This window comes from Octopus bimaculoides, chromosome 21 (genome assembly GCF_046866305.1).
Source record: "Octopus bimaculoides isolate indiv1 chromosome 21, ASM4686630v1, whole genome shotgun sequence".
NCBI classification, from domain to species: domain Eukaryota; kingdom Metazoa; phylum Mollusca; class Cephalopoda; order Octopoda; family Octopodidae; genus Octopus; species Octopus bimaculoides.
The window spans coordinates 1,376,223-1,398,314 of record NC_142948.1 but is presented as its reverse complement, the minus strand read 5'-3'; the positions used below and the strand labels follow the sequence as shown (position 1 = coordinate 1,398,314).

The window sequence follows — 22,092 nt, the reverse complement described above, 5'->3', positions numbered from 1 at the left end:
CAGGAACGTGCCTGACTTCGAAAGAACGTGCATGGGGCCGCAAGAACGTTCCTGGGGCCGTAAGAACGTGCCCGGGGCCGTAAGAACGTGCTTGAGGCCGCAAGAACGTACCTGGAAACCTAAGCTCGTGGCCAGCATTGCAAGAACGTTCCTGGGGCTGCAAGGACGTGCCTGGGGCCGCAAGAACGTACCTGGGGCCGCAAGAACGTGCCTGGGGCCGTAAGAAGGTGCCTGGCGCTGCAAGAACGTTCCCGGGGCTGCAAGAACGTGCCCAGCACCGCAAGAACGTGCCTGGGGCCACACAAACGTGCCTAGGCCGTAAGGATGTGCCTGGGGTCGTAATAACGTGCTTGGGGCGGCAAGAGCGTGCCTGGTGCCACAAAAACGTGCCTGGGGCCGTAAGGACGTGCCTGGGGCCGTAAGGACGTGCCTGGGGCCGTAAAAACGTGCCTAGGGTGGCAAGAACGTGCCTGGGGCCGTAAGGACGTGCCTGGGGCAGCAAGAACGTGCCTGGGGCCGCATGAATGTGCCTGGGGCCGCAAGAACGTGCTTGGGGCCATAAGAACGTGCCTGGGGCTTTTAAGAACGTGCCTGGGGCAGCAAGAACGTGCCTGGGGCCACAAAAACGTGCCTGGGGCAGCAAGAACGTGCCTGGGGCCGCATGAATGTGCCTGGGGCCGCAAGAACGTGCTTGGGGCCATAAGAACGTGCCTGGGGCTTTTAAGAACGTACCTGGGGCCGCTAGAACGTGCCCGGCGCCTCAAGAACGTGCCTGGGTCCGCGAAAACTTGCGTGGGGCCGCAAGAACGTGCCTTGGGCCGCAAGAACGTTCCTGGGGCCGTAAGAACGTGCCCGGGGCCGTAAGAACGTGCTTGAGGCCGCAAGAACGTACCTGGAAACCTAAGCTCGTGGCCAGCATTGCAAGAACGTTCCTGGGGCTGCAAGGACGTGCCTGGGGCCGCAAGAACGTACCTGGGGCCGCAAGAACGTGCCTGGGGCAGCAAGAACGTGCCTGGGGCCACAAAAACGTGCCTGGGGCAGCAAGAACGTGCCTGGGGCCGCATGAATGTGCCTGGGGCCGCAAGAACGTGCTTGGGGCCATAAGAACGTGCCTGGGGCTTTTAAGAACGTACCTGGGGCCGCTAGAACGTGCCCGGCGCCTCAAGAACGTGCCTGTGTCCGCGAAAACTTGCGTGGGGCCGCAAGAACGTACCTGGAATCGAAAGCACGTTGCCGGCATTGCAAGGACGTGCCTGGCGCCGCAAGAACGGGCCCGGTGCCCGAAGAACGTGCCTGGGGCCGCAAGCACGTGCCTGGGGCCGCGAAAACGTGCCTGCATCCTCAAGAATGTGCCTGAGGTCGCAAGAATGTGCCTGGGGCGGCAAGAACGTGCCTGGGGCCATAAGAACGTGCCTGGCGCTGCGAGAACGTGCCTGGGGAGGCAAGAACGTTCTTGGGGCCGTAAGAACGTGCCTGGTGTGGCAAGAACGTGCCTGGGGCCGTAAGAACGTGGCTGGGGCCGTAAGAACGTGCCTGGGGCCGCAAGAACGTACCTGGAAACGTAAGCTCGTGGCCAGCATTGCAACAACGTTCCTGGAGACGCAAGAACGTGCCTGGGGCCGCAAGAACGTGCCTGGGGCCGCAAGAACGTGCCTCGGGCCGTAAGAAGGTGCCTGGCGCTGCAAGAACGTTCCTGGGGCAGCAAGAACGTGCCCAGTGCCGCAAGAACTTTCCTGGGGCTGCAAGAACGTGTCTGGCGCCGCAAGAACGTGCCTGTGGTCGTAAGAAAGTACCTCGGGCCGTAAGAACGTGCCTGGGGCCGCAAGAACGTGTCTGGGGCCGCAAGAACGTGTCTGGGGCCGCAAGAACGTGCCTGGGGCAGCAATAACGTGCCTGGGGCCGTAAGAAAGTGTCTGGGGCCGCAAGAACGTGTCTGGAGCCGCAAGAACGTGCCTGGGGCGGCAAGACCTTGCCTGGGGCCGCAAGAACGTGCCTGGGGAGGAAAGAACTTTCCTGGGGGCGTAAGAACGTGCCTGGGGCCGTAAAAACGTACTTGGGGTCGTAAGAACGTGTCTGGGGCCACAAGAACGTGTCTGGGTCCGCAAGAACGTGCCCGGCGCCTCAAGAACGTACCTGGGGCTGCAAGAACGTGTCTGGCGCCGCAAGAACGTGCCTGTGGTCGTAAGAAAGTACATGGGGCCGTAAGATCGGGCCTGGCGTTGCAAGAACATTCCTGGGGCGGCAAAAACGTGCATGGGGCGGTAAGAACGTGCCTGGGGCCTTAAGAACGTGCCTGGAGCCGCAAGAACGTGCCTGGGGAGGCAAGAACATTCCTGGGGCCGTAAGAACGTTCCTGAGGCGGCAGGAACGTGCCTGACTTCGAAAGAACGTGCATGGGGCCGCAAGAACGTTCCTGGGGCCGTAAGAACGTGCCCGGGGCCGTAAGAACGTGCTTGAGGCCGCAAGAACGTACCTGGAAACCTAAGCTCGTGGCCAGCATTGCAAGAACGTTCCTGGGGCTGCAAGGACGTGCCTGGGGCCGCAAGAACGTACCTGGGACCGCAAGAACGTGCCTGGGGCCGTAAGTAGGTGCCTGGCGCTGCAAGAACGTTCCCGGGGCTGCAAGAACGTGCCCAGCACCGCAAGAACGTGCCTGGGGCCACACAAACGTGCCTAGGCCGTAAGGATGTGCCTGGGGTCGTAATAACGTGCTTGGGGCGGCAAGAGCGTGCCTGGTTCCACAAAAACGTGCCTGGGGCCGTAAGGACGTGCCTGGGGCCGTAAGGACGTGCCTGGGGCCGTAATAACGTGCTTGGGGCGGCAAGAGCGTGCCTTGGGCTACAAAAACGTCCCTGGGGCCGTAAGGACGTGCCTGGGGCCGTAATAACGTGCTTGGGGCGGCAAGAACGTGTCTGTGGCCATAAGAACGTGCCTGGAGCCGCAAGAACGTGTCTGGCGCCGCAAGAGCGTGCCTGTGGTCGTAAGAAAGTACCTGGGGCCGTAAGAACGTGCCTGGGGCCGCAAGAACGTGTCTGGGGCCGCAAGAACGTGCCTGGGGCGGCAAGACCTTGCCTGGAACCGGAAGAACGTACCTGGGGAGGAAAGAACTTTCCTGGGGGCGTAAGAATGTGCCTGGAGCCGTAAAAACGTACTTGGGGTCGTAAGAACGTGTCTGGGGCCACAAGAACGTGACTGGGGCCGCAAGAACGTTCCTGGAGCCGTAAAAACGTGCCTAGGGTGGCAAGAACGTGCCTGGGGCCGTAAGGACGTGCCTGGGGCAGCAAGAACGTGCCTGGGGCCGCATGAATGTGCCTGGGGCCGCAAGAACGTGCTTGGGGCCATAAGAACGTGCCTGGGGCTTTTAAGAACGTACCTGGGGCCGCTAGAACGTGCCCGGCGCCTCAAGAACGTGCCTGGGTCCGCGAAATCTTGCGTGGGGCCGCAAGAACGTGCCTTGGGCCGCAAGAACGTTCCTGGGGCCGTAAGAACGTGCCCGGGGCCGTAAGAACGTGCTTGAGGCCGCAAGAACGTACCTGGAAACCTAAGCTCGTGGCCAGCATTGCAAGAACGTTCCTGGGGCTGCAAGGACGTGCCTGGGGCCGCAAGAACGTACCTGGGGCCGCAAGAACGTGCCTGGGGCCGCAAGAACGTGCCTGGGGCAGCAAGAACGTGCCTGGGGCCACAAAAACGTGCCTGGGGCAGCAAGAACGTGCCTGGGGCCGCATGAATGTGCCTGGGGCCGCAAGAACGTGCTTGGGGCCATAAGAACGTGCCTGGGGCTTTTAAGAACGTACCTGGGGCCGCTAGAACGTGCCCGGCGCCTCAAGAACGTGCCTGGGTCCGCGAAAACTTGCGTGGGGCCGCAAGAACGTACCTGGAATCGAAAGCACGTTGCCGGCATTGCAAGGACGTGCCTGGCGCCGCAAGAACGGGCCCGGTGCCCGAAGAACGTTCCTGGGGCCGCAAGAACGTGCCTGGGGCCGGGAAAACGTGCCTGCATCCTCAAGAATGTGCCTGAGGTCGCAAGAATGTGCCTGGGGCGGCAAGAACGTGCCTGGGGCCATAAGAACGTGCCTGGCGCTGCGAGAACGTGCCTGGTGTGGCAAGAACGTGCCTGGGGCCGTAAGAACGTGGCTGGGGCCGTAAGAACGTGCCTGGAGCCGCAAGAACGTACCTGGAAACGTAAGCTCGTGGCCAGCATTGCAACAACGTTCCTGGAGACGCAAGAACGTGCCTGGGGCCGCAAGAACGTGCCTGGGGCCGCAAGAACGTGCCTCGGGCCGTAAGAAGGTGCCTGGCGCTGCAAGAACGTTCCTGGGGCAGCAAGAACGTGCCCAGTGCCGCAAGAACTTTCCTGGGGCTGCAAGAACGTGTCTGGTGCCGCAAGAACGTGCCTGTGGTCGTAAGAAAGTACCTCGGGCCGTAAGAACGTGCCTGGGGCCGCAAGAACGTGTCTGGGGCCGCAAGAACGTGTCTGGGGCCGCAAGAACGTGCCTGGGGCAGCAATAACGTGCCTGGGGCCGTAAGAAAGTGTCTGGGGCCGCAAGAACGTGTCTGGAGCCGCAAGAACGTGCCTGGGGCGGCAAGACCTTGCCTGGGGCCGCAAGAACGTGCCTGGGGAGGAAAGAACTTTCCTGGGGGCGTAAGAACGTGCCTGGGGCCGTAAAAACGTACTTGGGGTCGTAAGAACGTGTCTGGGGCCACAAGAACGTGTCTGGGTCCGCAAGAACGTGCCCGGCGCCTCAAGAACGTACCTGGGGCTGCAAGAACGTGTCTGGCGCCGCAAGAACGTGCCTGTGGTCGTAAGAAAGTACATGGGGCCGTAAGAACGTGCCTGGGGCCGTAAAAACGTGCATGGGGCCGTAAGATCGGGCCTGGCGTTGCAAGAACATTCCTGGGGCGGCAAGAACGTGCATGGGGCGGCAAGAACGTGCCTGGGGCCTTAAGAACGTGCCTGGAGCCGCAAGAACGTGCCTGGGGAGGCAAGAACATTCCTGGGGCCGTAAGAACGTGCCTGGGGCCGTAAAAACGTTCCTGAGGCGGCAGGAACGTGCCTGACTTCGAAAGAACGTGCATGGGGCCGCAGGAACGTTCCTGGGGCCGTAAGAACGTGCCCGGGGCCGTAAGAACGTGCTTGAGGCCGCAAGAACGTACCTGGAAACCTAAGCTCGTGGCCAGCATTGCAAGAACGTTCCTGGGGCTGCAAGGACGTGCCTGGGGCCGCAAGAACGTACCTGGGGCCGCAAGAACGTGCCTGGGGCCGTAAGAAGGTGCCTGGCGCTGCAAGAACGTTCCCGGGGCTGCAAGAACGTGCCCAGCACCGCAAGAACGTGCCTGGGGCCACACAAACGTGCCTAGGCCGTAAGGATGTGCCTGGGGTCGTAATAACGTGCTTGGGGCGGCAAGAGCGTGCCTGGTGCCACAAAAACGTGCCTGGGGCCGTAAGGACGTGCCTGGGGCCGTAAGGACGTGCCTGGGGCCGTAATAACGTGCTTGGGGCGGCAAGAGCGTGCCTTGGGCTACAAAAACGTCCCTGGGGCCGTAAGGACGTGCCTGGGGCCGTAATAACGTGCTTGGGGCGGCAAGAACGTGTCTGTGGCCATAAGAACGTGCCTGGAGCCGCAAGAACGTGTCTGGCGCCGCAAGAGCGTGCCTGTGGTCGTAAGAAAGTACCTGGGGCCGTAAGAACGTGCCTGGGGCCGTAATAACGTGCTTGGGGCCGTAAGAACATGCCTAGAGCCGTAAGAACGTGCCTGGGGAGGCAAGAACGCACGTCGTGCGGCAAGAACGTGACTGGGGCGGCAAGAACGTCCCTGGGGCCGTAAGAACGTGCCTGGGGCCGTAAGAACATGCCTAGAGCCGTAAGAACGAGTCTGGGCCTCAAGAACGTGCCTGGGGCGGCATGAATGTGCCTGGGGCCGTAAGAACGTGCCTGGGGCCGTAAGAACGAGTCTGGGGCCGTAAGAAAGTAGCTGGGGCCGCAAGAACATACCTGGGGCCGTAAGAACGTGCCTGGGGCCGTAAGAACGTGCCTTGCGCTGCAAGAACTTTCCTGGGGCTGCAAGAACGTTCCTGGCGCCGCAAGAACGTGCCTGGGGTCCTAAGAAAGTATATGGGGCCGTAAGAATGTGTCTGGGGCCGCAAGAACGTGCCTGGGGCGGAAAGAACGTGTCTGGGTTCGTAAAATCGTTCCTGGGGCCATAAGAACGTGCATGGTACCGTAAGAACGTGCCTGGGGCCCTAAGAACGTGCCTGGGGCCGCAAGAACGTACCTGGGGCCGCAAGAACTTGCCTCGGGCCGTAAGAATGTTCCTGGCGCTGCAAGAACGTTCCTGGGGCAGCAAGAACGTACCCACTGTCGCAAGAACGTGCCTGGGGCCGCAAAAACCTGCCTGGGGCCGTAAGAACGTGCCTGGGGCCGCAAGAACGTGCCTGGGGCCGTAAGAACGTGCCTTGCGCTGCAAAAACTTTCCTGGGGCTGCAAGAACGTGTCTGGCGCCGCAAGAACGTGCCTGTGGTCGTAAGAAAGTACCTGGGGCCGCAAGAACGTGCCTGGGGCCGCGAAAACCTGCGTGGGGCCGCAAGAACGTGCCTGGGGCCGTAAGAACGTGCCTGGAGCCTCAAGAACGTGCCTGAGGTCGCAAGAACGTGCCTGGGGCCGCAAGAAGGTGCCTAGGGAGGCAAGAACGTTCCTGGGGACGTAAGAACGTGCCTGAGGCCGTAAAAACGTACTTGGCGTCCTAAGAACGTGCCTGGGGCCATAAGAACGTGCCTGGAGCCGTAAGAACGTGCCTGGGGCGGCAAGAACGTGCCTGGGGCCGTAAAAACGTGCCTGAGGCGGCAGGAACGTGCGTGACTTCGCAAGACCGTGCATGGGGCCGCAAGAACGTGCCCAGGGCCGCGAAAACCTGCATGGGGCCGCAAGAACGTGCCTGGAGCCTCAAGAACGTGCCTGAGGTAGCAAGAACGTGCCTGGGGCCGTTAGAACGTGCCTGGGGTTGCAAGAACGTGCCTGGAGCCTCAAGAACGTGCCTGAGGTCGCAAGAACGTTCCTGGGGCCGTAAGAACGTGCCTGGGGTTGTAAGAACGTGCCTGGGGTTGCAAGAACGTGGCTGCGGCCGCAAGAACGTTCCTGGGGACGCAAGAACGTGCCTGGGGCGGCAAGAACATGTCTGGGACGGCAAGAACGTGCCTGGGGCCGTAAGAACGTGCCTGGGGCCGCATGAACCTGTCAGGTGCCGTAGGAACGTTCCTGGGGGCGTAAGAACGTGCTTGGGACCGTGAAAACGTACTTGGGGTCGTAAGAACGTGCCTGGTGCCACAAGAACGTGTCTGGGTCCGCAAGAACGTGCCCGGCGCCTCAAGAACGTACCTGGGGCTGCAAGAACGTGCCTGGGGCCGTAAAAACGTGAATGGGGCCGTAAGATAGGGCCTGGCGTTGCAAGGACATTCCTGGGGCGGTAAGAACGTGCCTGGGACCGTAAGAACGTGCCTGGAAACGTATGCTCGTGGCCAGCATTGCAAGAACGTTCCTGGGGCTGCAAGAACGTGCCTGGGGCCGCAAGAACGTACCCGGGGCCGCAAGAACGTGCCTGGGGCCGTAAGAACATTTCTGGGGCGGCAAGAACGTGCCTGGGGCCTCAACAACGTGCCTGGGGCGGCAAGAACGTGCCTGGAGCCTCAAGAATGTGCATGTGGGGCAAGAACGTGCCTGGGGCCGCGAAAACCTGCGTGGGGCCGCAAGAACGTGCCTGGGGAGGCAAGAACGTGCCTGGGGCCGTAAGAAAGTACCTGGGGCCGTCAGAACGTTCCTGGGGCCGCGAAAACCTGCGTGGGCCACAAGAACGTGCCTGGGGCCGTAAGAACGTGCCTGGAGCCTCAAGAACGTGCCTGAGGTCGCAAGAACGTTCCTGGGGCCGCAAGAACTTGCCTAGGGAGGCAAGAACGTTCCTGGGGTCGTAAGAAGGTGCCTGAGGCCGCAAAAACGTACTTGGCGTCCTAAGAACGTGCCTGGGGCCATAAGAACGTGCCTGTAGCCGCAAGAACGTGCCTGGGGCGGCAAGAACGTGCCTGGGGCCGTAAGAAGGTGCCTGGGGCCGTAAAAACGTGCATGGGGCCGTAAGAAAGTACCTGGGGCCGTAAGAACATGTCTGGGGCCGCAAGAACATGTCTGGTACCGCAAGAACGTGCCTGGTGCGGCAAGAACGTGTCTGGGGCCGTAAGAACGTGCCTGGGGCCGTAAAAACGTACTTGGGGTCGTAAGAAGTGCCTGGTGCCACAAGAACGTACATGGGGCGGAAAGAACGTGCCTGGGGCCGTAAAAACATCCCTGGGGCCGTAAGAACCTACCTGGGGCGGAAAGAACGTGCCTGGGGCCGTAAGAACGAATCTGGAGCCGTGAAAAGGTAGCTGGGGCCGCATGAACATGCCTGGGACCGTAAGAACGTGCCTGGGTCCGCGAAAACGTGCGTGGGGCCGCAAGAACGTGCCTGGAAACGTATGCTCGTGGCCAGCATTGCAAGAACGTTCCTGGGGCTGCAAGAACGTGCCTGGGGCCGCAAGAACGTACCTGGGGCCGCAAGAACGTGCCTGGGGCCGTAAGAAGATTCCTGGCGCTGCAAGAACGTTCCCGGGGCTGCAAGGACGTGCCCATCGCCGTAAGGATGTGCCTGGGGCCACAAAAACGTGACTTGGGCAGCAAGAACGTGCCTGGGGCGGTATGAATGTGCGTGGAGCCGCAAGAACGTGCTTGGGGCCATAAGAACGTACCTGGGGCCGCAAGGACGTGCCTGGGGCCGCAAAAACGTGCTTGGGGCCTCAAGAACGTGCCTGGTGCCTTAAGAACCTGCCTGGGGACGTAACAACTTGCCTGGCACTTCAAGAACGTTCCTGGGGCTGCGAGAACTTGCGCGGAGCCGCAAGAACGTGCCTGGGGCCTCAAGAACGTGCCTAGGGGCTTAAGAACGTGCATGGGGCCGCAAGAACGTACCTGAAAACCTAAGCTCGTGCCCGGCTTTGCAAGAACCTGCCTGGCGACGCAAGAACGTGCATGGGGCCGCAAGAACGTGCCTGGGGCGACAAGAACGTGCCTGGGGCCGTAAGAAGGTGCCTGGCGCTGGAAGGACGTGCCCGGCGCCTCTAGAACGTGCCTGCGGCCACAAAAACGTGCCTGCGTCCGCGGAACGTGCCCGGCGCCTCAAGAACGTACCTGGGTCCGCAAGAACGTGCCTGGGGCCGCAAGAACGTTCCTGGGGCCGCAAGAATGTTCCTGGGGCCGTAAGAACGTGCATGGGGCCGTAAGATCGGGCCTGACGTTGCAAGAACATTCCTGGGTCTGCAAGAACGTGCCCGGCACCGTAAGAACGGGCCTGGAGCCGCAAGAACGTGCCCGGGACGGTAAGAACATGCCTAGGACGGTAAGAACGTGCCTGGGGAGGCAAACAACGTGCTTGGGGCCGTAAGAACGTGCCTGGGGCCGTAAGAACGTGCCTGGGGCCATAAGAACTTGCCCGGCGCTGCAAGAACGCGTCTGGGGCGGCAAGAACGCACCTCGTGCGGCAAGAACGAAACTGGGGCGGCAAGAACGTCGCTGGGGCCGTAAGAACGTGCCTGCGGCCGTAAGAACGAGTCTGGGGCCACAAGAACGTTCCTGGGGCGGCATGAATGTGCCTGGGGCCGCAAGAACGTGCCTGGTGCCGTAAGAACGTGCCTGGGGCCGTAACAACGTGCCTGGCACTGGAAGAACATTCCTGGGGCTGCGAGAACGTGCGCGGACCCGCAAGAACGTGCCTGGTGACGTAAGAACGAGTCTGAGGCCGGAAGAAAATAGCTGGGGCCGTAAGAATATGCCTGGGGCCGTAAGAACGTGTCTGGAGCCTCTTGAACGTGCCTGGGGTCTTAAGAACGTGCCTGGCGACGCAAGAACGTTCGTGTGGACGCAAGAACGTGCATGGGGCCGCAATAACGTGCCTGGGGCCAGAAGAAGGTGCCTGGCGCTGCAGGCACGTGCCCGGCCCCGCAAGAACGTGCCTGTGGCCGCAAAAACGTGCCTGTGGCCGCAAAAACGTGCCTGTGGCCGCAAAAACGTGCCTGGCGCTGCAAGAACATTCCTGGGGCTAGAAGAACGGGCCCGGCGCGGGAAAAACGTGCTTGTGGCCGCAAGAATGTGCCTGGGGCCTTCAGAACGTGCCTGGGGCCGCAAGAACTTGCCTGGGGTCGTAAGAAAGTACCTGGGGCCGTAAGAACGTGTCTGGAGCCGCAAGAACGTTCCTGGAAACGTAAGCACATGGCCGGCATTGCAAGAACATGCCTCGGGCCGTAAGAAGGTGCCTCGGGCCGTAAGAAGGTGCCTGGCGCTGCAAGAACGTTCCTGGGGCAGCAAGAACGTGCCCAATGCCGCAAGAACGTGTCTGGGGCCGCAAAAACGTGCCTGGGGCCGTAAGAACGTGCCTGGAGCCGCAAGAACGTGTCTGGCGCCGCAAGAACGTGCCTGTGGTCGTAAGAAAGTACCTGGGGCCGTAGGAACGTGCCTTGGGCAGCAAGAACGTGCCTGGGGCGGCATGAATGTGCCTGGGGCCGCAAGAACGTGCTTGGGGCCATAAGAACGTGCCTGGGGCTGCAAGAACGTGCCTGGGGCCGTAAGAAGATTCCTGGCGCTGCAAGAACGTTCCCGGGGCTGCAAGAACGTGCCCATCGCCGTAAGGACGTGCCTGGGGCCGCAAGAACGTGCCTGGTGCCTTAAGAACGAGTCTGGGGACGTAACAACTTGCCTGGCACTGCAAGAACATTCCTGGGGCTGCGATAACGTGCTTGGGGCCGCAAGAACGTGCCTGGGGCGGCAAGAACGTGCCTGGCGCTGGAAGGACGTGCATGGGGCCGTAAGATCGGGCCTGGCGTTGCAAGAACATTCCTGGGTCTGCAAGAACGTGCCCGGCACCGTAAGAACGGGCCTGGAGCCGCAAGAACGTGCCCGGGACGGTAAGAACATGCCTAGGGCCGTAAGAACGTGCCTGGGGAGGCAACAACGTGCCTGGGGCCATAAGAACTTGTCCGGGTCCGCAAGAACGTGCCTGGGGCCTCAAGAACGTGCCTGGGGTCTTAAGAACGTGCATGGGGCAGCAAGAACGTACCTGAAAACGTAAGCTCGTGCCCGGCTTTGTAAGAACCTGCCTGGCGACGCAAGAACGTTCGTGGGGCCGCAAGAACGTGCCTGGGGCGGCAAGAACCTGCCTGGGGCCGTAAGAAGGTGCCTGGCGCTGCAAGGACGTTCCCGGCGCCGCTAGAACGTGCCTGCGGCCGCAAAAGCGTGTCTACGTCCGTGAAAACGTGCCCGGCGCCTCAAGAACGTACCTGGGTCCGCAAGAACGTGCCTGGGGCCGCAAGAATGTTCCTGGGGCCGTAAGAACGTGCATGGGGCCGTAAGATCGGGCCTGGCGTTCCAAGAACAGTCCTGGGTCTGCAAGAACGTGCCCGGCACCGTAAGAACGGGCCTGGAGCCGCAAGAACGTGCCCGGGACGGTAAGAACATTCCTAGGGCCGTAAGAACGTGCCTGGGGAGGCAACAACGTGCCTGGGGCCGTAAGAACGTGCCTGGGGAGGCAACAACGTGCCTGGGGCCGTAAGAACGTGCCTGGGGCGGCAAGAACGTACCTGGCGGAACAAGAACATGCCTGGGGGTCTCAAGAACGTGCCTGGGGTCTTAAGAACGTGCATGGGGTCGCAAGAACGTACCTGAAAACGTAAGCTCGTGCCCGGCTTTGCAAGAACCTGCCTGGCGACGCAAGAACGTTCGTGGGGCGGCAAGAACGTACCTGGCGGAACAAGAACGTGCCTGGGGCCGCAAGAACGTTCCTGGAAACGTAAGCACATGGCCGGCATTGCAAGAACATGCCTGGTGCCGCAAGAACGTACCCAGCGCTGCAAGAACGCGCCTGGGGCGGCAAGAACACACCTCGTGCGGCAAGAACGATACTGGGGCGGCAAGAACGTCCCTGGGGCCGTAAGAACGAGTCTGGGGCCACAAGAACGTGCCTGGGGCGGCATGAATGTGCCTGGGGCCGCAAGAATGTGCTTGGGGCCATAAGAACGTGCTTGGGGCCGTAAGAACGTGCCTGAGGCCGCAAGAACGTGCCTGGGGCCGTAAGAACGAGTCTGAGGCCGGAAGAACGAGTCTGAGGCCGGAAGAAAATAGCTGGGGCCGTAAGAACATGCCTGGGGCCGTAAGAACGTGCCTGGAGCCTCAAGAACGTGCCTGGGGCCGGAAGAACGTACCTGAAAACGTAAGCTCGTGCCCGGCATTGCAAGAACGTGCCTGGCGACGCAAGAACGTTCGTGGGGACGCAAGAACGTGCATGGGGCGGCAAGAACGGGCCTGGGGCCGCGAGAACGTACCTGGAAACGTAAGCATGTGGCCGGCATTGCAAGAACTTGCCTGGCACAGCAAGAACGTTCCTGGTGCTGCAAGAACGTGCCCGGCGCCGGAAGAATGTGCCTGGGGCCGTAAGAACGTACCTGGGGCTGTAAGAACGTGCCTCGGGCCCCAAGATCGTGTATGGGGCCGTAAGAACTTGCCTCGACCCGCAAGAACGTGCCTGGGGCGGCAAGAACGTTCCTGGAGCCGTAAGAACATACCTGGCGCAGCAAGAACGTGCCTGGAGCCGTAAGAACGTGCCTGGGGCCGTAAGAACGTGCCTCGGACCGCAAGAACTTGTCTGGAGCGGCAAGAACGTGCCTGGGGCCGTAAGAACGTGCCTAGGGCGGCAAGAACGTGCCTGGGACGGCAATAACGTGCCTGGGGTGGCAAGAACGTTCCTGGGGCTGTAAGAACTTACCTGGCGCTGCAAGAACGTGCCTGGGGCCGCAAGAACGTACCTGGAAACGTAAGTACGTGGGCCGGCATTGCAAGAACGTGCCCGGTGTCGCATGCATTTGCCTGGAGCAAAAACGTGCACGGCGCTGCAAGAACGTGCCACCTTCTTGTGGTCCTAGGCACGTTCTTGCGGCCCAAGCTACGTTCTTATGGAGCCAGTCACGCTGTTGCGACGACAGTTACGTAATTGTGGGACCAGGCACGTTCTTGCGGCGCCAGGCATGTTCTTGCGGCCCCAGCCACCTTCTTACGGTGCGAGGTATGTTCTTGTGACGCCTGGCACGTACTTATTCCCCGCGCACATTTTTGCGGTCCTAGGTGCATACTTACTGCACCGAGCATGTACTTACTGCCCGGGGCACGTACTTACGGTCCCAGGCACGTTCGTGCGCAAGAACGTGCCTGCTGTCGCATCAGAGGCCCGCGGCAGTAACTACGCACCTGGGGCCGCAATTACGTGCTCGGCACCACAAGAACGTGTCAGGCTCCACAAACACGTGCCCGGCTTTGTAAGAACATGCCTGGCTCCGCAAGAACGTGCCCGGCGCCGTAACTACGCACGTGGGGCCGCATTTACGTGCCTGGGGCCGTAATTACGTGCTCGGGTTGTAACTCCGTGTCTGGGGTCGCAAGTACGTGCCCGGCTCCGCAAGCACGTGTCCGGCATCGCATTAATGTTCCGAGACGCCTCACCGGAGGCAAGTAACAAAAGAAAAATAGTGTAATTGATGTAAAACGCTTTAGTTTGACCCGAAATAGTGTGTGTGTATATATACGTTTAATGAAGATTAGAGTATTTAAAGGGACATAACTTCATTTATTACGGTTATCTCCCTTGACTCTATATATTCTTTGGTCAGACCATTTGGAATAAACGTGACAATACGTTGCGTAAAATGCATATACACCCGTGAGTATATACACACATCTATCTATCAATCACACATGTATGTTTGTATACAAACATACATACATATATTTCTATACACACAAACAAAATTGGAAGAGTTGGTTCATAAATTCTTCGTTTTTATATTATTATTTTTTATTTTCTTTTATATATATTCAGCAATGTTTCCAAATGTGGAGTCCAGTGGAAGCGAAGTTGGACTCAATCTCTCTTGGCAGTTTTCTTTTTCCATTAATAAACTCTAAGCGCCTTCTACATGTATGATATGCAATAAAAAAACAAAACACCTGTAGTATACACACTCACGTGTGTATGTGTGTGTACTCAATGTGTCAATCCACCCATGCCATTCTCTATTGCAGGACAGAGATGGAGCTGATGATTTACTTTGTGCAGAGATGAAACATTTGGTAAATTCCAAGAAAGTTCTGGAAGTCCAGCTACAGATTATCCAAGATGGTCTCCAAGTAATTTGCAATTTTATTCCCTCTTTTCCTGTTAATTTAATTCAAGTTGTTGCAGTGGTAGTGTACTGATTGTGTTGCAGTGGTATTCTAGTGTCTCATCTTTTTTTTTGTTTTTTTCTTTAGTGCCAATATGTGGCTTAATCATTAGAATATCTGGCTCATGATTGTAAGGTTGTGGTTTCAATTCCCAGCAACATCATGTGTCCTTGAGCAAGACACTCTATTCCACATTGCTCCAGTCCACTCACCTGGCAAAAATGAGTTGTACCTGTATTTCAAAGTCACACTGAATCTTCCTGAGAACTCCGTTAAGGGATACACAAGTCTGTGGAGTGCTCAGCCACTTACTCGTTAATTTCGCGAGCAGGTTGTTCCGTTGATTGGATCAATAGTGATCATCGCCGTAACCAACAGTGTCATTTTTTGTTTTTTTTCTTGTGTGTATTAGCGATATTCTACCGACCTTTATCTCTAAACCCTTTTCTTTCTAATCCACCTGAGACCACCACCCATGAACCTATGAATCAAACTTCAGGTTTTAAAGTGATTTAAATTAAAAACCTTCCATCAAAATTTTATGTTAATTTATGTTCCAAAAACCTGTTTAATAAAAACAAAATTATTTACTAAATTCTTTATTATTATTAAAATTAATTGAAATAAAATATTTAAATAGAAACGTGACAATGCAAGGTCAAGAACTTCATTTTGCCAATCTCTGTTTGGCCTCATATTTCTCCGTCTATCATCCTTATATTTCAGGCTCTTCAAAAAGCTCGCAAAGATCTAAAAGATACCCTAAAGGAGCGAGGTCGTGTCATGGAGTTGACCAATGAATCTGTGGCCAGCATCCGGTTGAAGCTGATGCAGGAGAAGCCGCGGCCTCAGACAGCAAACGCTAAACTGGGGGCAATCCAGCTGAACCCAATTGAATTGGCTGAGGTGAAGACTCCTGAAGTTGAGATTTCATTGCGAGAGGCCAGGAATGCGATGACAATGTCGTGTAAGAACCGGGAGGAAGCTGAGAACGCAATTAAGAAGATGAACAACTTGAAAGATGCAGCTCATCAGTCGGTGAATAAAGGGTTGAGCAAAAAACTGACCGAAACAACTAATTTATTGGTGAGTTGGGTTGGCAGGGTTTTTGTTGGATTCGTTTCATGTTATCATCATCATCATAGACATCAACAGGTCTCTAATCTTCTTCCGTTTTCCAACACTTTTAGAGACCGTGAGAAAAAAGAAAGGTGGGGCCCTGGTTATTCAAAATAATATTCATCTTCCTAAGCATCCCACCTGGTCTTAGATGTTATCCCCTATTTCTGTCTCATGCATGACTGTCCTTATATCTAATCCAGTATCAAATTTTAATCACCCATCCTATAATTATATGCATACCCTGGTATTAACTTCTTACCCTAACATTTCATTTGCTTTTCTGTTAGCCCATTATTAATCTGTATTTCACCAATGACTGCAAATATATTCACCCAATATTAAATGTTACCCCGCTTGTATTAACTGTTGCCCTTTCTGTCTCTCTATTTCAGCAACAATTGTCCATACATAATGGTGAAAACAGGAAGTCACTACAAATGGCCAACATTTTGTCAGACAAAACCGAATTGTCAAAGAATAATTTAATGGTATTTCTCTCTACTATAGTATTGGTGGTAGCATGGTAGTGTAGTTGTATCACAAGCACATTTGATGTACATCTCTATACCCCACTCTCTATTCTAGATTTCTTTCTCTACAATCAACCATACTGCCTCTTCTATTCTCTTGCTTGATGGGGCAGAGCTCATCCCAGGTCCCTTAAGTATTGTCTTGTGTAGAGCCAACCAGGTCCACCTCTGCTTTCCATTGCTGGCACTCCCATACCAGCCCCCCACCCCTGGAGATGTTCTCCAGTCACGTGTTCAGCAACTGTACCTCCTCTCTCTATATCTCTTTCTCTCCCCTCCTCCTCTCTCACTATACTCTACTGTAACTCCTCTCTTGCAGCGTACGGCCTATCTCACCTGTCGAGAACGCATCAACAGACCAATGGTGGAGGTGTACAAACGCCATGGTGGACAAGACTTGTCCGGAACCAAAGACATTCAAGATGTAAGTAGAAGGGACCAACCCACCTCTTTCTATCTCAACACTGCATCACTCAATGGGGTCCAGTAGACATATAATGCTCCAAGGGGTTCCAGTTGTGACTATCCAGTCTTTTTCGTATACCAACCATTATTACATTGTCTAATTTGTACTACTACATAATTTGGGAAAAGACTGCTATTTCTAGCAAGTTGTTCCTTGTTGTCCTGGGTAGGGCAAGGTGAAGAGGGGAAGATATATTAGACATTCACTGCCAGGTGGCTGTTAATACATCCCGGATGTTCCAGTTTCGCTTTTCCAGAAACACACCACAGTTCATAAGAAAAAAAGAAAAGCAACAAACATCTCACTGTTGATTTGATCCCTTGACCAGTTGATCAACCACTAACTTCTCTCAGCCTTGCTCTCTGCCAAACTGCTGAGAAACAAAGTTACCTAGAGAAGTTAATATGTGAAAGAGTAGCCTCATATCCCAGAGTAAACTAAACTCTCATGTTGGTTTAGAAAGGCTTGCTAATGCTCTGAACCTTATAAACAGTTGCTAAGTAACCAATCCTTAAGAACAGTTACTAAGGTACCAACCCACAGACCTTGGAAACGGATGCTTAGTCAGCAGGCTTTGGAAACAAATGCTATGGTACCAATCCTTAGAGACAGTTGTTTAGTTACCAATCTGTAGAAACGGTTACTAAGTTACTGCTTGTTAGAAATGGTTGCTAAGCATCACCAATGTTGCCATGGACATTGTTTATGAGAGTATCTGGTGAGAAATGGGAAATTTAGGGATCACTTCATGGCAACCCATAGAGGAAGAGCTGTCCCTTAAATTAATCACAATGAGAATGGTTGACTCCAGGTTAGAGCTGAACAAATTATTTCACCCATGACCATCCTATTTTTTTCAATTAGTACAAGCGTACCAAGGACTATAATTTCCAATGTGTCCTTCTCTTGAAATGCAGCAAAGTGTGATTGGAGGGAAAATTAGCTGATATTTCTAACAGATTTAGCTACCATATAGAGAGACCCATTGTTGGTTCCTGACTTCTTCATTGGCATAGTGTATCAAGGACTATATTCTCCAGTGTATTAGTTTCAAATACAGCATGTTGTAATTTGAGGAAAATTTAACTGATTTAGTTATAAATTAGAGCTATCAGTTGGTTCCTGCCATTTTCTTTGGCACAATACACCTAGGACTGCATTCTACAATGTGTCCTCCTCTTCACAGATAAGTGTTGCTTGAGACTTTGAGGAAGGTTTTAACTGTTATTTCCTAGAAAACTGCTGTTACTAGAACCTGGAGGAGGGTGTATACTCCCCCCACCCCACCCAAAGCCCCATGGCCACAGAATTCAATGAACAAACTGAAGGATTGATCCCTGAACCTGTGTTTTTTCGTCTTTGACAGGCCAGCAATATCCTCCTGAATGCCCTTGTTGACAACAGCAGGAACATTGATTTACTGAACCTGGCTAAAATGAACATCCACAATGACCTCCGCAGCAAGGCCAGAGCCATTCTCGTGGATGGCGACGTGCTGAGACTGAGGCGACGCAATGCTGACCACAAATGGCCCATCAAAAACAAGTATTAGCACCAAAACAATTAAATCTCTGCCAGAGTTCTGAAGAAATCTAGGTTCTTCTTTTTCTCCTTTGGTTACTGTTGTTGAATCAGGTTTGATTATTTTTGCTTGATGTGTTCCAGCCATGGCCATTGCATCTATTTATATACTTAAGACTACATTGAGTTATGTTGCTTCTACGGTTTGAGCAGGATTTGGTTATTTCTAGCAATTCATGTATAGTGTGTGTGTGATATGAGGGAGATTTTGCTGCTGTTTCTAGCCAGTTGATGAACCCCTGCAAGGGATTTTCCTCTCAGTGTTGTAGAAAATCAACACCAAAGGGAGAACTGAACCTGGGGTCTTAAGTCAACTGTGTGTAGAGAGAGAAGTCAGCTGAGAGAGGGAACATCTTCCTCTCCTAGATGTAGCTACACTCACCTACGCAACTATTTCATCAGTGCTCCCTATTTTTATAGCAATGAAGCAGCTTTCGACACCATGGCACAGCTGGGTAAACTGTCAAGCAATGTTGGGGGGACAAACACACACACATATGTATACATATACATGATGGGCTTCTTTCAGTTTCCGTCTACCAAATCCACTCACAAGGCTTTGGTCAGCCCCAGGCTATAGTAGAAGACAGTTGCCCAAGATGCCACACAGTGGGACTGAACCCAGAACCATGTGGTTGGTAAGCAAGCTACTTACCACACAGCCACTCCTGCGCCTATATTATAATGTATATAGAAGAAAGGACAAACAGGACTTGATTGTAATCTCAGACACTTTTCAGCTTGGACATGTTAGTAACAACATCTGCAGTTGAGTCTGCCTTTTGTTAGAGCTGCTGGTTACATGAGATCTCATGGCAGCATCTACTAATTGAAGAAATAGCCTTCTTCCATAAAGAAGTGGCAATCACTATATATACTGAATGTTTTTTTGCCTTCCCTGATGCGGTGGCTGGCTATTTAGCATATATAATAATGATTGTTACATACCAAGTGCAAATAAACTGCTATGCTACTGAAACATTTGCAGCATGTATTGAACTGTTAAACATTCATCTTCATTTATCTCACTCTCTCACCCCTGGTCAAAGAGGGATCTAGTGTCATCTAGTGGTGTTGAAATTGTTTGATTTGTTGTTGCTGGGTTGAACTGTTGTTTTGGTGGAGAGAAAGGTCAAAGGTGAAATGTATTAGTATGACATGTAACAAAAGAGGGAGGTGATAGAAACATGGAAAATCTGATGGATGTGTGTTACCACGACCACAAAATGAGGGAACAGGTCCAGTAAGTATAGATAGGTATGTAGGTGGGGGTGTCAAGGTGTTGTAGGGAGAGGGAGCAACAGCAGGAAAATGAGGAGGGGGCATCAGAGAGAGAGAAAAGGATCTGATGCAAGCAACATGCAGCCATCACTTACGTGCGTGTGTGTGTGTGTCCCCAATCGAGGTGGAAAGACTAATGGTGGGTACATTTGTTAATTTGTAGAATTGGTGGGTGGGTGGTATGGTGAATAGGAGAGAGGATGACAGAACAGATGAGGCCAGCAAATGAGTCCCACCTTACAGACCCAAATATCTCCTACACGTCCCCTCTCAGCTCCACTCCTCCCATCAATCTTCTTCTAAACTTCATAAGGCTCTCTTGACAACATTGCCATTCTACATATAATCTAAGACATTTTTCTTTTTTTCTCCCTCTTCCCTCTCCCCACTCTTCCGTTACAGGATTCTCTCCTTTCTCTCCCGCCATTAGTCCAGACTCCTTTCTTAAAATTCTTCTGCTGTGAAATGAGTCGTGACAGGAAGGGCATCCCAGCAATAAAACAAGGACTAAAGTCCACAACTTCTCCAATATGCACGACCAACAGTGGATGTGTGCCAGGGCTACGATAGAAAGGGGTCTTGGCAAGACACTTCAAGGGTAAAGAACTAGGGTACAAAGTCTTCTGGATTAGTTTACATAAAGAAAGACTCATTAGTGAACGAATAATGTAATTAAACAATTGAGATTATGCGACAGAAAAATTAAACTTAGACACAAGTTGTTGTCAAAACAGCAGCAACTGTTTGTTGTACAGACAGGATTAATTGAGGAGTAAAAAGATGGTTTTTATGAGGCCCTGTTGCAAACCACTTTGGTCACAAATAAGAGACAGCATTATCCTGGTTCTAATGGCTGCACTGAACTACACAGAGTGGGGGGGGGGGGGTGCTAGGATTCTAGGAATGAGGGAGGGATAGAGGCTTCTGGAGTTCTGTGATACTACAAAAGGAATGAACCATTTGCTAAGACAAATTTCAGGAAACCAGTCAACCTCTTGGACAGATTTCCAATCATGGAAGTCAGATAAATTTCATTCTCAACTGAAGAAGAGGAATTGCAAATGGTTTGGTTGTAAATACTAGCACACTACCGAGTATTGGTTGTTGATTAGTGACTTATGAAAAGACAATGCTTCGAGCAGTTCAAGTTATGATGATGATGGTGAGAAGGGGACAAATGGGAAGGTCTATGAGACAACCTGCTGAAAGTTACAGACCAAGTCTGTGGCTGAAGCATGGTTCCAAAGTAACCTGGCAGTGGGGCAGTAGAGATCGATAAAAGTTAGGAGTGGAGGAAAGGAAGTAGCAAAGAATATGTCAGTGAGAGAGAGAGTGAGAGAGAGGGAGGGAGGGAGGGAGAAAAAGTGTTTTGTGATGAGAGAAGTGAGGTGTTCTGGTTTGTGAAGCAGCCTTCAGGAAAAGAAGTTTGAAATGAGGACAAACTTGGAAATATTTAAGAGAGGAGGCTGAATGTGGTGTCTTATAGAGGGAGCAGCAATTGAAGTGGGCTGTTTATAGGGTCAGAATGGCCAATGGGTGTAGTTGCTGAAAATATCTGATGAAGTAAAACTGAAGCTAGTCACTTGCATAATAAAGCAAGTCATTAATTAGCTAATGAGTAGCATAGGAGCTTCATCATCAACTGTTACAAGGGCAAAAAATATGTGTTAGAAAGAAAACAACTACAGAGGAACCAACTCATAACAGTAGTTGAATCTTGGGGCAAAGTGACCACTGAGGATCTTGGCACAAATCCAATTCCAAGTCTTGCTTAGTCTTCCTCTTCCATAAATTCCATTTACTCCAAGAATTTTCCCCTTTCTCATCCAGTTCTCTCTCTCTCTCCCTCCTAACTGACATTACACGTCTTTGCCTTATCTCTTGTCACACTTTATAAATCCCTTGTCCCCCATTCCACATCAAACAATTCTGCCCCTTCAATCTGACGGGAGAAGCTCTTTGTTGCCAGCAGGGGTGACAACCCCAACTTTTTCTTACTCCTTATATATATACACCCATGCATCCACCTACATCGTAAGGTAGGTGTTCCTCTGTCACATTATCAAACAGATTCCTTCCCCATTGAGAAAACTGGTGTCAAGGGACCAGAAATGACATCACACAAACATCAGAGTGACAGGTTCAAATCTCACCTCCAGTAAATACATTATACAGAGATTATTCAATGACCTCTACACACAAAAGGTCACTCAATGACCTCTGTACATCTAACCATGTTATTGACTTCACCCCGCTAGTGTCAAATATTTCACCTTTGACCTCCCAAAATTTGAAGGAGGTCAAAATCCAGTGTGAAACGTGTCCTCATTTGTTAGAAAAGAGAGGTGGTCACAGATGGAGGGACAGTGCCTGGCATCTTTGTAGGTGATAACCACTGAATGGTGTAAATGATGAAGGACTGGATGATTGTGTTGTGTGAGATACAGTGAGGATGGAGGTCGTGGAGGAGAGAGGTGGGGGTCAGCGAAGCAGAGGGAGGAGGGGACACACTGTTTGTGTGGGCTGCCAAGTCATAATGTGGTGGTGGTGGTGGTGGTGGTGTAATGATGCCAGCAGCACTGTCATCTATTGGTGTGGTGTGGATGCAACATTCCCCCCCATCAGAGTGGCTGTAGACAAACGGATTAAAGACAACAAGGTTTCTGGCCTAAATCAAGCTGACATTGTGGTCAGACATGCTTTATTGAAGAAGAAGAAGAAGAAGAATTTCCTATCTAAAGCAGATTGGAATGAAAAAAGAGAAGAAATTTACAGAGAAATAAACACAAAAAGAAAAATTGTTGAAACAGAAGTAAAAAAAAAAAAAAACC

The 22,092-nt window shown here is 53.5% G+C and overlaps 1 protein-coding gene across 1 annotated transcript in view; it reads left to right on the top strand.

Annotated features, from left to right (window-relative positions):
• Positions 1-22,061, top strand: part of LOC106867356 (tektin-like protein 1) — a 57,998-nt gene extending 35,937 nt beyond the window's left edge. Inside the window, exons 2-6 of the mRNA XM_052975379.2 lie at positions 14,141-14,245; positions 15,008-15,367; positions 15,796-15,891; positions 16,253-16,357; positions 17,766-22,061. Of these exons, the coding sequence (XP_052831339.1) occupies positions 14,141-14,245; positions 15,008-15,367; positions 15,796-15,891; positions 16,253-16,357; positions 17,766-17,951 (852 nt within the window). The 3' untranslated portion in view covers positions 17,952-22,061. The remainder of the gene's footprint in view (positions 1-14,140; positions 14,246-15,007; positions 15,368-15,795; positions 15,892-16,252; positions 16,358-17,765) is intronic.
• The last annotated feature ends 31 nt before the right edge of the window (positions 22,062-22,092 follow it).